Source organism: Balaenoptera physalus (assembly GCF_965194825.1).
Source record: "Balaenoptera physalus genome assembly, chromosome: 3".
Taxonomy (NCBI): domain Eukaryota; kingdom Metazoa; phylum Chordata; class Mammalia; order Artiodactyla; family Balaenopteridae; genus Balaenoptera; species Balaenoptera physalus.
This window is the reverse complement of record NC_138890.1, coordinates 53487392-53504519: the sequence shown is the minus strand read 5'-3', so window position 1 is coordinate 53504519 and position 17128 is coordinate 53487392. Positions and strand designations below refer to the sequence as shown.

Sequence of the window (17128 nt, the reverse complement as noted above, 5' to 3'; positions counted from 1 at the left end):
ATATCTTTACCCATGGGGTAGGTAAGCACTTGACTACACATCTGCACCCCTATGAAAGCTGCTCACCTGTAGGTCAGAGGCAGAGCTGTATCATGAGCCCATAGGAGGAGTCCCTTTGTGTGGGCTTTGTATGAACCTAGTGGCTGTTTACTTGTCCCACTGGCACTATGGTAGGAAGTGTTCCCTGCCCCCATTAATATCTCCAAAAGACACCAGGGTACTTTGTTTTGGAGCTAGAAGAAGTCAGTTGAGCTGTTGACATGATTAGCATATTTGAGTTATATACCAGAACTGGAGTTCATCAAAACTTTTCATTTATAACATTAGACAGAATCCATAACAATAATTGCCTATTTCATGGCATGCTGATATGCTTGGTACCTTTCTCATAGAGACTCAGGCAATTGTAAGTCTTCATCAAATAACGTAGTCATGATGTCTTGAGGGCTGGGGTTATGTCTTATTCTCTGTTTTAGGGATCTGACGTGACACAGGAGATGGTTCCTATAAACGGGTAACAGAACTTTAAATTGATGAGTGACACTTTTTGCTAGTTAAAGATAAGAGGTTGCAACTTAAGAACCATTCTTAGCATGGATTTTTCAAGCCCACCCCCAAAGACTAATATTATTTTTAATTGCTCTCAATAGTGACCTATAAAATTATACCTCACATTGTGCCATATTGGTTCTTTATTTGTTTCATGTATACATGGGTCGTTTCCCACATAAACTGTAAGCTCTTTGAGGGTCGACCCATTCATACCAGGCCATAGGGATGGGCATATAATGGATGGTCATGTAACAGACGCTTGTTAACTTGTCACATCTAGTGGGTCTACAAGGTAGAGAAAAAAGGTAGGTGGATAAAGGAAAAGAAGTAATAGCTAGAATAAGAATGGCAAATAGCTGGCAAGATTCTTCCCCAAACTATATTCAGAGCAGGCATGCTAATGACCATAGTTCCCTCCTCATGAGTGTAAATTGTGCCTTGGACTCCTCACCATAGTGCCCCTGGCAGGTACAATAAAAAATTCAGAGTGGATAGATGAGAAGAAACCTATTTACCATCTTTGATGTAGAGTTTGTTCCCCAACATTATACGGATAACCCTGATTTCCCTCACCCTGCTTTTCTAAAGTAGATTAAGAGTTAAAACAAAACAAAAACCTATGGACAATGCAAGATAAAGTTTTTAAAAATGCAGTTTGTTTTATTTTTATATAAACTAAAACACCAGAGCTCATTGATTCCTGTATTAAATACATAAATTATAAAATAACCATTCATAAAACTTTACATACAATAAGTTGATTCCAATCTCTACGGTAATAACATACAGTACATGTACATGTTTGGTGTACTTCAGAGGATCATTCTGGTGAAACTCAGTGAATTTATATTTTTCTTCCATTGATAAACAAGCACTGAAGCAATATATGGAGTCATGCTAATGAGATGGAGAGAAAGAACCCCAACTGAAGCAGTTGATTGAATGAAAACTCTGAGAAATTGACCCCCTGGCTGCATTAATACAGTAGACATCTGGGGAATTATGTATTCCCATGCATGGGCTTTGTACTTGAGTCCCCACGGAATTGTATCGTGGAGGTTCAAGCAGGCATAAACCCTTTATGGAATGAGATTTTTAGCTGATAAAAATATGTGACTTTGGGCTAATATTAATACTGTAGATTGTGCTGGACTCTGTTGCTCTTTCCAGAAAAACCACTGGCATCACCAGAAGGCTAGATTATGGGCTTGGGTAATTGGAAAACCAATGAGTAGATCTTTGCCTCAGTCAAAAACAGGGAATAGTAGTAATGGACAGAAGGAAGAGAAAAGGGAGAAGAGACAGGCAAGCAGGGGAAGAGCACAGATACCAGATGCTAAACAAAAACATGAGTTACCGAGCAGCATCAGGAAACCCCTTCCCAATTCCCCAATCCTAGGACAGAAGTACACATTTAGTAAGCGCTCACACCATCATACTATATACAGAATGTATATGTGTATATATCTACATCACATATTTATAAAAGTGTTTGGATTTTGATCTGCCTCATTGTGGGAAGTTATTATGGTTAATGTGGGGAAATAGGCACGTTTTGTGACTTATCAATCAAATATAAGTGATTGCTGTTATCAATGGACGCTGGGGATCTGCTTTTGGGAAACTGCATCATCCACACTATAGTAAGTTTGTAGAGGCTTGACTGTAGGCAAAGTTGGACTCCAAGTTGTTTATCTACAGCACTCCCACCCTACAGAACTTTGATATCACAAGGATGGAAATAAAAGCATGGGTTCAAAGACCTCAATGCAAAAACACAAAGATAAAAACAGGGAACTTCACCCAATCAACCACCTGTACCTCTGAGTTTCATATACTAGGTTGAATATAGCAAATTATAGTCCTTTTATTTTTGCCACATTGCCCCTTGAAGTATATCTTTAGTGATGATGATTAAACATTGGTCTTGTACTCTTAACGATAGAAGATTATGTAGAAAGAACTAAACTGCCAAACTAAAGGCAGCAAAGGAATGTGAATCTGCTCTGCCTGGTACTGAAATGGGATCACAGAGGATCAACTCCAACTTCTGTTATGTCTGAATCCTCCTGCCACAATGCCTGAGGTTCAGTCTCAAGACAATATATTATATACAAATGACAAGGCAGTTGAACAGAATGGAAGCTTTTGGCCCTCAAGACCTTTTGACCTACTTTTTTCCCTTTAGAAAGTAGAAGTCCACTTAAGGAGAGGCTTGGGTCCATCCTGGAAGCATTAACTCATGACATAAACAGTCATCTAAGATTTGCTTTGATGACTATCTCTCAAGTTATATCGAACTTTTTCAATATAGCAGATAAATATATACATACACATTCATATATATATGTATATGTATACATATATATATATACTGTACCATTCCTTGACAGATCAAAAATGCAATTAAATATTTAAAAAATAAAATGTCTGTGCTGCCCATCTATTTTGATATAATATAACACATATGATCCAGTTATTTGGCATCAACACAAAACTGATGAATACTAATTTTACAGTTTCCATGAAAACCTAGGCAGGTTAAAAAGACATGCTTCATCTTAAAACAATGAACTTACAAATTACATCAAAGACATTGAACACATGAATTATACAATGGGTTTACAGAAAAAGTTGACAATAAATAGGCAAAAAGGAACAAATTTGCCAGAGATTTATTTTAAATGGAAAACCACAAAAGTAAGTTGAAATAAAATACTGTAGCAAAAATTTGTTTGGCAAAACTTTATTTCTTCTATTACTAGTGGAAAACATATGTCCTCATTCTACTCCAGTGATGACCCATGAGCCTTCTACATCATCTCTATCCTTTAGAAGAACCATGCCACCTACGTGAGCAGTTTTTTTAATAAATGGAAAAAAAATCAAAGCAAAATTTATTCTTCCACCCCTAAAAACCTTGCTATTGGCAAAAATTTCATTTATATGATGTAAGTTAAAAGGGATTTGATAGTTATTTTTAGCAAATTCTAGTGTTACCTAAAACAAAACTTGGGTGGCCATTAAAAAAAGTTAGACAGTCAATTTAGTAATAGATGCTTTCTAGTTTTATAGTCAAATATAGTCTTCTATTTCTTTTCCCTTTCTCATGAAACTTTTCCTGTCCTCAATAGCCGTGCTAAATTGGGACTTTCGTTTTATCTCAAACTGTTTCTTTAATATCTTCAGTTATGTTTATTTTCCAAGAGATGAAGACTTTGTTAAGAAAAATTAAGTAAAATGAACTCTGAAGAATGCTATTCTGATTGCTGCTAACCCATTGGCCAAATATGTCAGGATAGTTAAGATGTAGAAATTAAAACAGATATTAAAGACCCGAGAGGGGATCATTTGATCTCTGTAAGAAGTGGAGTCACAATAAACCTCTCCATTATTGAGACACTCTTTTTATGCTTGCTGAACATAGTATGCAAGGGAAGCATTCATTTAGATATGGTCCATTTCTGTGGATCCATGAGTGACTGGAACACACATGTACAATTTTGTTGATGCTTTTTATAATTGTGGAAATGGATAACAGAGAATGTGCCTATCAAAATATTTAGCCCTATCCCAAGATACGTTAATTTTGAGGATCATGAGTAAGGTATGGTAAAAATATCACCTTTTAGCTTAAAATCTTAGAGAAATTTGCTAATCTCCTGGATCTTGAGCTAAACCCCCCTCTATTTTTTTTTTTTTTGCATTTTCCCTACACACATCTAAAGCTGCTTAGATGGCCATCCTCATGGGCATTGCTCTTGTATGATTTTGTGTGTATGTGATACAATCAGATTTATAGCAGATAAGGTACATGATTAAACTACATTATTTTAATAAATATTTCTGATTGTTCAAACCCCAGTCAGTGCTTGGATATAAAATTTAACCTACAAGTTGCTTGGTGGGGAAAGCAAGATGAAGAGGAAGAAAATAGGTTTGGTGGAGCAGATGGGGTATGAATTTGCTCAGATGTACCCTGGAATGGCCAATGGAAAAGTCGTCTAAGATATGGGAGAGTAATTTATCCTCTTCCATATGTTCTGACTGAGATTTGAAAGTGTTGGGTCACAAACTGTAGTAGCACCCTTTTTCATATTGCCTGCACAATGCATGTACTATTCATACTTAATATTGAACCTACCCAGTTGAACAAAGAATCCAGCAGAAGGATAGTTATATTGTATATTCCCAGTAGGACATCTCACAAGACCTCCCCCTCCAAATGAAAGGGATAATTAGACTAATTATGTGATACTCTCAGTTCACTTCAAACCTTAATTTCATGGCTGGCTCTCCTATGATAAAAGTGGAGTTTCGTATTATGGCATGCATATACAGTAAGGAGAGCTGGAAAATGCTTATCATTGAAATTACACATTCTTCTAACTTGTTCAATAGCATGAGAATGATCTATTTACTATAGGTGATTAGGGATCCTGGTTCTGGATCGCTCAATCTTTATTGCTAGTAATTGATGGGAAAGCTTCAGTGCTACGGTGCTTAGATTGAACCAAACTGAAGCACTATTTTATTACACAGGGGACTCTTTCTCAACAACACCAGAAAGTCAAATATAGCAGTCATTATAATTACAAAGCACTTCGTGCTACTTTAAGCACCTCTTGTTCCAGAATTGCAAAAAAAAAAAAACCTCAAAAAACAAAAAAGAAAAAACAAACAAAAAACCTTTATGAAAAAGCATTTTAACCTCATTTTGCAGACGAGGAAGCTGAGGCACAGAGAGGTTAAGTGACTGGGCCAAAGATACCTGGGTCAGCAGTAAATATAAGAACAAAAAGTGGGATTCCCGCATTGTAGCTTTTCTTGTACATTCTTCAGTTATTGTTCTGGCTTTGAAAATGCCAGTGCTAAAACTGAAGAATAAGATACTGAACCCATGTATGGAAGAATTGGTGTAGCATTTCACAGAAAGAGTTTCTGGTTCCCTACACACATTCTTAATGCATGGGAATGCTAGCCCTGTAAATAAAACGTTGACAATTTGAAAAATTGAGGCTGTTTTGTTATCTACAGTAAATGAGGCTAAAATTAGCTTTTCAGGAACATTTATTTGCTCTCAGAGCTGAATCCAAGACTCAGTATTACATAACTTAGGAAAGTACCAGTCTTCTAATTGTCTCTGGTAGAAAATGACCTTATCAGTAACACAATGTTACTTTTATATAAAAAAGTAGAGCTACCTTGTTGCTGTCAGATCTCTAGGGGGGAAAAAAAACGTTATCAGTCTAAATGACAAGAGGTCAGAATGCTCTAAGCATATCAGGATACTTCTAAAAATAATCATAATTTCATTTAATAGTCACATCTCTGCAGTAAACTCAACTGTTGGTAGAAGTTTACTTATCGCCTCTATTTGTATCAAATCGCATAACATGTTATTTGCAGGCAATTTTAAGCAGCCATTTGAAGACCATTATTTTGGAAATGGAAAGATTCAGAGGTGCCTCTGGCCCTATAGTCGTTGACATTCTAAACAGAACTAAGTCAGGGAGCTTGTGATTTAGAGCATCATCTTCTTAATTTTCAATATGAGATCAGTTTGTTGTTCGTGGAGGACCACAGATGTGACAGAAGGCCAAGGAAGCATCAACATCTGCTGTTATTTCTTATGTTGCATTCGCCTGGGTCTTTCACTTTGGTTGCCAGTTTAGTCCGGGTCACTGTGATCCACTTCTCATCTGTCATGTGTGGAATGCATTCCACAAGCTCCACCGTTTGCAGCAAAACAAACCAGACACTGCTTTTCTTCTCACTCAAATTGCAGATGTCTCAGTTCCTGAGTTTTAAACAATAATAAAGACAGAAAAGCAAATCCCTGTAGTAAGAAACCAGACTTTTCAAATGAAATATTTTATTGTAAATAGCTCCTCATAGGTATTCCTCGTGCTTCAATCCCCACCCACTCTTATTTTTTTGTTTGATTTTTTTAAAATGATGTTTATTTCAGGACTAGTGTTTCCATGGGGGTGTAGTGTTACATTAAAATGACCTCCCCTGCACAGCAGGGGTAGAATGTTTCTTTGTAACTTTGGTTCCATGCCCAAGACACATCTTTGCTTGATCTGCTGAAACTGTTTCCATGGCTGAATTGTTTTCTTCACGCAATATATGTTTATAGTTCTTTCCTTCTGGATTGACCTATACATGTTTCATTAAATGCAGCATATATTGTAGATTTTCAACAGGGTCATGTAGGAACTGTCAAGTAAGAAACCTTGAATAATGGCTTTAAAATACACAGTTGTAGTCCTGGCTACATTATAGTTCTAAGCTTTTGATCTCCCTTTCACTGCTGTAAACATTTCTGCCATCTTTGAAGGTTTAGAAGTATCTGCTTTTCTGCGGTCTTATCCGTGTTTTCGGTTACTCTGTAAAACAGAGGGAGAAATTCTTTAATCATCATTTCTGTCAATAGCTGAAACAGAATAAAAGCACAAACTCTTTTTTTTAAAGAAAAAACCATCTTTTATTTTTTACCACCTCTTGGAACTGCATGATCTTGTGCATGTTATATAAAGAAAATCTCTAAGCTTAATTTCTTTAATTTAAAATGAGAGAACAGAAGTATCTATTTCAAGGGTTACTGCAACATAAGGCATGTAAAGCAATTAACAGTTCTTGTCTCATACAAGTGGCCTGAAATATTAGCTATTATCATTATTGCCTTCTCTGGGACCTTCTAAGCCAATGCCTTGAGAAGCTCAATTAAAATATTATTTTAATTTTATTGTATTTTAAAAAATTTTATTGAAGTATAGTTGATTTACAATGTTGTGCTAATTTCTTCTGTACAGCAAAGTGACTCAGTTATATATATATATATGGATATATATATGGACATATATTATATATATATTATATATATATTCTTTTTCACATTCTTTTCCATTATGGTTTGTCACAGATATTAAATACTGTTCACTGTGCTATACAGTAGGACCTTGTTGTTTATCCATCCTGTATGTAATAGTTTGCCTCTGATAATCCCAAACTCCCATTCATTTCCTCCCCTAAACCCCTCCCCCTTGGCAACCACAAGTCTGTTTTCTATATCTATGTGTCTGTTTTTGTTTCATAGATATGTTTAGATTCCAAGTATAAGTGATACCATATGGTATTTGTCTTTCTCTTTCTGACTTACTTTGCTTTGTATGATAATCTGTAGGTCCATCCATGTTGCTGCAAATGGCATTATTTCATTCTTTTTTGATGGCTGAGTAATATTCCATTGTATATATATACCACATCTTCTTTATCCATTCATTTGACAATGGACATTTAGGTTGTTTCCATGTCTTGGCTATTGTAAATAGTGCTGCTATGAACATAGGGATGCATTTATATTTTTGATTTTGCTGGATCATACAGCAACTCTATTTTTATTTTTTTCAGGAACTTTCATACTGTTTTCCCTAGTGGTTGTACCAATTTAAATTCCCACTAATAGTGTAAGAGGGGTTCCTTTTCTCCACACCCTTTCCAGCATTTGTTATTTGTAGACTTTTTAATGATGGCCATTCTTACTGGTGTGAGGTGGTACCTCATTGTAGTTTTGATTTTCATTTCTCTAATAATTAGCGATGATGAGCATCTTTTCATGTGCCTATTGGCCATCTGTATATCTTCTTTGGAGAAATGTCTATTTAGGTCTTCTGCCCATTTTTTTGATTGGGTCGTTTGTTTTTTTGTTGTGGGGTTGTATGAGCTGTATGTATATTTTGGAAATTAAGCCCTTGTCAGTAGTAGCATAAGATATTATTTTAAAAGCAGGTCTATCTATGTTTTTTAGTGACTTACTTTTATGTCACATTTCCTCCCCAACAATTGTATTTAATGGCAGATGGTCTCTACCCCAAGGTCCTGACCTGAGGATTCCCTGGGAATTCTGCCACACAGATTTGCTGTTTGGTCCCAGGGTATCTCTGAAAAGGTATTTCCCTGGGCTATGCCAGTCAAGTCTCCTAGCCCTGTTCCTCTTTAAGTGTATGTGCCTGGGTTTTCGCTTGGGTAGAAGTTTAGGACATAATATGCTATTCCAATGAAAGCCAGAAAATGGCACAGAAGACATGTTATCATGTGCTGCCTAAGGACATGGCCTTTAGAATGTGAATGGCATGGAGGGAGAAAATGGGATTTCCATGGAAAAGTCATTTAAATTCTCCAAGGCTTAATATCCCCGTCTATAAGGTAAAGATACTAATTCTGTAGCAGGATTTTACTGGCACTTCAGAAATAGTGACCCAGATCCAAAGTGGTGGAAAAGGAGGCACGTAGTACCTTAAGGATGCTTCCACTCCACCATACAGAGGCAAATTAGAGATTCAAAGAAATTCCTGCCATAGGTGCCATAGGTGCAAGTTCGAAATATTTCGAACTTGTATTTGCAGAGCCACTTTGTCTACTCCCAAAGACTAGATTAGACTGAGATGAAAGAGTGACTGAGTCACAGAAGAGAATCAGTAGGAAGGAACTGCAGTGGTTGGGATGAAAGTACACTGTGGGAAGGAGGGGAGGGTGCTAAAAGGCATAGAGATTGGTGGTGCTGGCACAAAGGAGACTTGCATTCTATTGCTCAAACACAGAGCAATGCTCATCTATTTCTCATCCTCCTTTGTCTATCTAGGCAGAGAACTGGAGAGGAATGGCAAGGCGCGACAGGGGCAGTAACTTCCTTCCCAACAAGAAGCTGAGGCCAGTGCCACCAATGATGAGATCCAGAGTCTCAGTGGAAGGGCTTGGGCCCCAGCCAGGCAGGGGATAGTGCACTGGGCTTCTAAAGAATTCACACATATGACCCTCCAAATGGCCCCATCACCTCTCATAGAAAACACAACAAGAACTGGTCAGTAATAGCCAGAAAAACAGCTTCAGCCACCAGTGAGGGGGCCATAACCACTGCCCATGGGGTTGAGAGGCATGGATCATTTTTCCTCTTCCTCTTCCCTGCCCTCCAGAAGAGCTGAACCTTGGAGAGGGCAGAGGAAGAGACCTCTTAGAGCCAGCTCGTGAACCTCCTTCACCATGGGGATAAGGGAAGAAATGAGATGAAGGAGAGACTGAAGTTGAATTTTTAAATTAGGCTAGACTTTCAAGAACTGGAAGTGACTAAAAAAAACTGGGGAACCAACCTAAGATTTAATTAAAGGATGAGAGAGGGAAATAAGTGAAAGCCTTGTTTTGATAAAAATAGATTGCAGGGCTTCCCTGGTGGCGCAGTGGTTAAGAATCCACCTGCCAATGCAGGGGACATGGGTTGGAGCCCTGGTCCGGGAAGATCCCACATGCCGCGGAGCAACTAAGCCAGTGCGCCACAACTACTGAGCCTGCGCTCTAGAGGCCGTGAGCCACAACTACTGAGCCCGCGCTCTAGAGGCCGTGAGCCACAACTACTGAGCCCGTGTGCTGCAACTACTGAAGCCCACGAGCCTAGGGCCCGTGCTTTGCAACAAAGAGAAGCCACCACAGTGAGAAGCCCGCGCACCTCAACGAAGAGTAGCCCCCGTTTGCCGCAACTAGAGAAAGCCCACACGCCGCAACGAAGACCCAACGCAGCCAAAAATAAATAAATAAATTTATTTAAAAAAAATAGATTGCATTCAGACTTACATCCCACTGAGATGAGAGCCCCAAACAACTCGTTACAGCTATAATGTTCCCATAGTCCCTGGTAAAGAAGAGAATTAATCTGAATGTGTATAAAAGATGTTCTAAGGTGTGTGTGTGTCTGTGCACGTGTGCACGCTCTGTCTATAAATATATATGTATATACATACACACACACACCCAGTGTGTTTTTATATATAAAATAAATATGCAAACATAAAAGTCTTTTACTTGCAAATTTTCAATTTATATAACCTCAGAGATAAATCCTAAACTCTGTTTCAAAGCACATATGCACCATTTCTCCCCATCACAACTGAAGTAAAGCCCATCATTTGAGTAAAACCATGTTGGTTTTAAAAAACAAATGGATTTATAGGCAGTCTCCCAGAATGTTAAATTTCTGCAAATTGAGTATCTGTAAAAGGAACTATGATTTCTACAGCAAAGCCAGGTTTATTCAAACAGGCATTATGAATAACTGAAGTAGTATCCAACGGGTCACCACAGATGACCCATTTTCAATGATTTCAAGGTCAGTATGCTGTAACTAAAACTGTATAAAATACAAATTCATCTTTGATTCAGAAGGCCCTTCTGGATATTACAAAACCTCAGGGATTCTTTTGAATGTATTGCTCTACAGCGCTGAGCTTTAGTTTCCTCCTCTGTAAAACAGTGACTGCAGTCATCCCTTCTGAGAGTTTACGACACGCCACCAGACTCTAAGTTGATGAATACAGTGATGTCATTTCTGACTTCTGACTCTAGTATCCAAGTACCTGCCACATTGCCCGGTTCACAGAAGAAACCTAGCAAATATGTGCCGAGATCAATTGATAGACTACTTATGTTCACTGTTCTTTAGAGTTTTCTAACTGTTAGAAGTTGGTTCAGGTCCTTTATGGACCACGTAATTAGAGGCACATTGATTAACAAACTGTAGCTAACTCCTGTTCTCTGGTTATGACAAATAGCCAAAAATCATGAACAGCAATCATGCCCTATTCCTGATTTCCATATATGCTTTTCATGGTAAAGGGTACCACTATCTAACCAGTTATACTGTACCATCCGGGACCCTAAGGGCCATTCCCAATACTTTTCAATCTATCAACCCTTCTATACAACTTATTGTACAGTATTCAATAAATGGTAGCTGTTATTCTTACTTCTATTTTATAGATGAGGAAACTGATATGGAGGATTGTTAGATAATTGGTCCATGAGAATCCTAGTAAAGAAGATAAATAACATTGAATGAAACTTAACTGAAGCTAGAGGATCAAGGAAGGCTTCCCTGAGTCCCTAATTTTACACTGAGATGGGAAGGACAAATGGACATTAACTAGCTGATGGTGTTGTTGGAAATGTGGTCCAGGTAGAGGGAAGCACGTCTCAGAATGCATGATCTAAAACAGAACGCTTGGTGTGTCCTAGGAACTTGGCTTTTAATGATCCTTTCTATGGGCTAGGTACTATATTGGTTACTTTACTTATATAATATTACTTAATCCTCAGAAAAATAGTAGATGCTATTACTTGCTAATTTTTAATTAGGAAATTAATGTTTAGAGGGGTATAATAGTATCTATTTTCCAGAACTGTTGTATTACATAAAATAATGGACACGAAATGTACTTTTTCAACTGCAAAACAGGATGTCCTCTTCCTTGTTATAATATCATTACTATCATTAAAAATGCATTTATTGATTGTCAACTATGTGCTAGACACTGTCTAGGTATCTGAGATACAAGAGTAAAGAAAACATCTATGGTCTTTGCCCTCATGAACTTTATATGCAAGGAAGGCGAGAGGCAGTAATTAAAAAAAAACAAAACAAAACCAAAAGCTCCAAATGCATATAACATTTGACTGGGAGTGAAAAGAAAGTATAGTTGTTCCTCCGTGTCCGTGAGGGATTGGTTCCAGGACCTCCCACCAAAACCCAAGGATGCTCAAGTCCCTTATATAAAGTGGTGTGGTATTTGCATATAACCTATGCACATTCTCCCATATACTTTAAATCACCTCGAGATTACTTACAATACCTAATACAATGGAAATGCTATGTAAATAGTTGCCTGCATGCAGCAAACTCAAGTTTTGCTTTTTGGAACTTTCTGGAATTTTTTTTTCCAAATATTTTCCAACCACAGTTGGTTGAATCCAAGGATGCAGAACCTGTGGATATAGAGAACTGACTCTACTCTGCACACAAGGGCTGAATGGGCAGACCTCTGTGGTAGGCGGAAGGGAGTATAGCTCATCAAGGGAAATCCTGGAACAACACGAGGCCTCAGTTAGTCTGTAGTTAGATCAGACAGGGCTTTTTTGGCCACATTAAGGAACCGTGATTTGACCCTAATAGTGATGCTTTCCCAGGAAGGGGGCATGATTAGATTGGTGTTTCCTAAAACTCATTCGGGCTGCTGTATGAAGAGTGAGTTATGAGAGTGTCTGAGGAGAAGCACTGACTCCAGTAAGTAAGATATCCCCCCTGTGGAGTTGGGAGAGAATATATTTGTTTATGTATTCTTTCCTCTGTTCACTCATTCTTTAAGTTATTCTCCAAACGACATATAAAGAACAAACTGGATAGTTATCTTGGTGTTACATTACTATGCTATCCAGGGCCCTGATCTAACAGGTCACAAATCTGCTTTCACCTTCATTTACCCAGCTAGTTATTCATTCATACATCTGCCATTCAGTCCATCTGTCAATTTAAAATTTATTCGGCACCTAAGTATATATAAGGCACTGTTGTAGACACTGAAGATACAAAGATGAATACAGCATGAGCCCTACCCTATGCTTTACTAACAGTCTAATGTGTGAGACGGATAGGGAAACAATTTTAATAAGACTAGATAAAGGCTAATGGATATGTTTACATAAAGGAAGGGCTGATTAACTAGCATATAATGCTGCATCAAATGGACTTCTTTTACCAATATAAAAGAACAAGGAGCAAAATTCTCCTATTTTAAACAACGTATATTGTAGATATTGGTCAATTGCCATTTGTTTTCCACATGTCCCCTATAGGCATTAGTGGGAAGAGGGATTGAAAAAAATGTAAATGTAATAAGAAATAAACATTTGTATATTTTAATGGAGAATTTGTAACTAATCAGCTGTGGTTGTTTTTATAATACTGCATTTATTGTTAAGTTTTTTGGGGTCAGAACAACAACGCAATATTATGTGCCTTTTAACATGGTTTATGTTACTAGACAGGAAGCGAAAATATTGAGCTATCAAGTTCAAAAATTCATGGTTGACACCAGAGAAGTATCATTAAAAATGAACTAGAATAAGTGGATGAAGAATCACCATCACCTGTTCTCTGTCTGGTCTTCCCAACTTCAAAATAAACGAAGCTGGTTCTGTTTTGTTCTTCACTAATCCATCCCTCCTCAGAAGAGGAGGATTTTCAATGGTCATTGTAACCTGGATGTAACAACTAACCTGGTGATAGCTATTTTTGCACTCCTCTCATTTTCTTCTTTCCTTTGCCTTCCTGTGTAAGTGTCTAACATGGAAGAATTAGTGGTACGCTATTTATTAGAATAAAAATACACAATACTTGGAGGAAAGAAATACATGGAGATTAAGAGGTACAAACTTCCAGTTGCAACATAAATGAGTCCTGGGTATGAAATGTACAGTGTGGGGAATATAGTCAATAAGTTGTAGTATCTTGGTATGGCAGCCTGTAACTAGACTTATTGTGGTGATCATTTTGAAATGTACAGAAATATCGAATCACTATGTTGTGTAACAGGAACTAACATAATGTTATAGGTCAATTGTACTTCAAAAACAAGCAAACAAACAAAGAAACTCATAGAAAAAGGGATCAGATTTGTGATTACCAGGGGCGAGGGGTAGGGGGAAGAGGTACTGGATGAACAATCAAAAGGTACAAACTTCCAGTTATAAGATAAATAAGTTCTAGGGATATTATGTACAACATGATAAATATAATTAAAGTGATTGTGTATTATATATAAAAGTTGTTGAGAGTAAATCCTAAGAGTTCTCATCACAAGAAAAAATTTTTTTTCTATTTCTTTAATTTTGTAGATGCTCACTAAGTTTACTGTGATAATCATTTCATGATGTATGTAAGTCAAATCATTATGCTGTATACCTTAAACTTATATGGTGTTGTATGTCAATAATATCACAATAAAACTGCAAGAAAAAAATGAATGCATGAGCAGATAGTATCTCCTGAAACTACACGGGGTTCCCTTACTTAAGGTAAAAGTCCCACGATAACGCATGAACTGAGTTATTTAGTCAGCAACCACTGAAAGCAGTAAGGGTACCTTAGGAGCCTTCAGCAGCTTCTAGATCATCACTGACAAAAATGACTTAGGTAATTGCTAAAAGGAAAGAAGCATAAGTCATTTCATTTTAAGGAGCCTATCTTTATATACAATTTAAGTTAGTCTTAGGTTTAGAGCAGAATATAAATCATTAATTTAATAGGAAAAATATTTTTCTGGTTATTTGCAGCATGCTCTTACTACCCGCCAATAAGAAAGCACTTTTCTTCCTTACTTCCTCCTACCTCTCTCTTGCCTGCTTTGCACATATAAGTAGCATTAATCACTTTCCAGTAATGCCTTATTCCCTTGTATTATTGAAATCCAGATTATTCTTGGAAAAGAAGAGATGAAAAGGTAACTACTCCTTTTGGTTTAGGTGGTAAAGTACTCGGAAGTACTTAGAGGTTTCATTTTCAAACTTGTATATTTGCAAACTCAGTAAATGTGATAGCCAACTTTTTTTTTCTTTTTTATAATAGCTAAGAGCTGCTGATTACTGAACCATGTGCCAGTCAATGTGGCAAATCCTTCATATGTATAATCTTATTGAATTCTTTCAACATAATACCATGCTGTAGTTAATATATTATAACCATTTTATGGAATAGGAAACCTAATCTTGGTCTAAACCTACCATGACATGGCTAGTATATGGCAGGATTCAAACTTAACAGTAGAGTTAACTTCAAAGCTGTACACTCTAAACTACTCAGCCTTTGTCCTCTACATATTTTTACTACCCAGATTCACTGCCACATTAAGTTGCCATATTATTATTATTAATTATAATTGCATTTTTTCATTTGACCATTCCTAAGTGTCAATCACGCGTGCCCCTGGAGGAAAAGCAAATTAAATTTTGTATATCCCTCGAGGAGTTACAAAAAATTGGAAAAGGTATGGAGATGAGCGCATTGCAATTTCAAAACCCAAGAGCTATGTAGTAGTACACAGATTGTAGATAGGACCCCTCTGATTGCTCATATATATGAACATAAATAATGCTCAAAATGTGAGAGAAAGGCCCTCTTTCATTTGTGAGGCAGAATGGGGTTAAAAGTGGACTCTGGCGTGAGGCTGTCTGGGTACAAATCCTAGTCCTGCCCACTGTAGCTATATGGTCTTGGGAAAATCACATGCTGCAGTTTCTCCAGCTGTAAAAAAAATAAATAAAAGCAACACCTACTTTCTAGGGGGTTTTGTGAGGATTAATGTATCTATTGCTTAGAACAGCACCTAGCATGTAATTGTTAGTCATTATTGATATTAATGTTCAAGCCTACTCATTTTCTAGCTAGTATTTATGTATTTATGAAGTTTGATTTTTCTTCCCTACACCACCATGTAGTACTTGTGTCTCAATGAACTTTATTTGCCTCATTGATCGATTGTTATTTGGGGGATGGGAGGGCTGTTTGTTTTCTCATGCTCTGGCCATTTTGATCCTTTCCTAGAAAATCTCGCCGATTTCTCTTTAGATATTCTCATTCAGTTTAAGAAACTAAGTCCTCTTCTTTATGTGCTCCAAGGTTACCACCCTTCTTGCCAGACAGAGGATAATTTTCAGTCTGAAAAGAAAATCTTTTGGAGGAAGGAATAAAGCCAGGGAGTTGGGTATATGAGGATACACCTTTCTGGGGTTATCTGCTTCACTCCTTCCTTGTATCAGGTCATGCTAAAATACTTTTGCTTTTCTGTTTCACATCCAGGTAACAGAGTTGATACCCACAGAGAGAGAAAGTGTCTCTCTTCCACTTTTCAACTTGTTATTGAAAATGTTAAGTAACGTGAGGTCCAGGAAAGATCCCTGAATAATATAACTTAATAGGACAACCAAAGTGGACACACACCATGGTAAACAGATTTAGAATAGCAGCTAGCCCTTGTTCATTTTTAAATAATGGTGTTAAGGTTTGTGGTTTCTGTACCTGGGTAGACATCAGAATCACCTGGTATGCTTATTAAAAATATAGATCAATCTTTACTCTCCACCTCTCTCACCCTCTGTCTCATCCCCATGTCCAGTAATCTGCTTCATTAAATTGGAGGTAAGGCTTTGGAATCTGTATTTTTAATAGCATTGGGAATCACTGTCTAAGATGATTTATACTTGCATTCATAAGAAATTAACTTAATAATATAATAATAGTGAGTCTTCATTTTTTTCTAAATTGACATTGGAAACTATCTTATTTTAAAACAAGATCCAATTTCCCTAAATAGCCTGTTTTCCTGAGTCCTGATGAAGAGGAACTGGGAGAAAGGGTTAAAAAATCAGTCATTTTTAACTTGTTAGCTTTACAGAAGCAGAATTTTCAACCTGGAAGAGACACTAAAAACATACTCATATTTTTTTACTTTGCAGATACAGAAACGACTCTTTCAGTGTAATGAGGGGCTACAATGAGAATTCACAGATCCACAGACATCATGACTTCCCAAAGCAAGACAGTTAGCTAGAAAAAAATCCTTGATTTCCATCATGCTTCATGGTTGCTTCATTTCTTTAATAATCACCCAAATGAATTGGATCTATTTCTCATTTTATGGCATTTAAGATTGGCATTTAAATACCCAGTGTATTTGTTTTTTAAAAACATGGG

At 37.1% G+C, this 17128-nt stretch overlaps 1 protein-coding gene across 6 annotated transcripts in view; it reads right to left on the bottom strand.

Annotated features, from left to right (window-relative positions):
• Positions 1-438: 438 nt before the first annotated feature.
• JAKMIP2 (janus kinase and microtubule interacting protein 2) overlaps positions 439-17128 on the bottom strand; it is a 201051-nt gene continuing 184361 nt past the window's right edge. For 5 of the 6 annotated variants that reach the window (XM_082454126.1, XM_082454129.1, XM_082454128.1 and 2 more), the window contains one exon: positions 6411-6944. In XM_082454126.1, coding sequence (XP_082310252.1) covers positions 6924-6944 — 21 coding nt within the window. In that variant the 3' untranslated portion in view covers positions 6411-6923. Of the gene's footprint in view, positions 505-6410; positions 6945-17128 lie in introns of those variants that run through there. The other variant, XM_082454125.1, reaches the window with a different exon arrangement.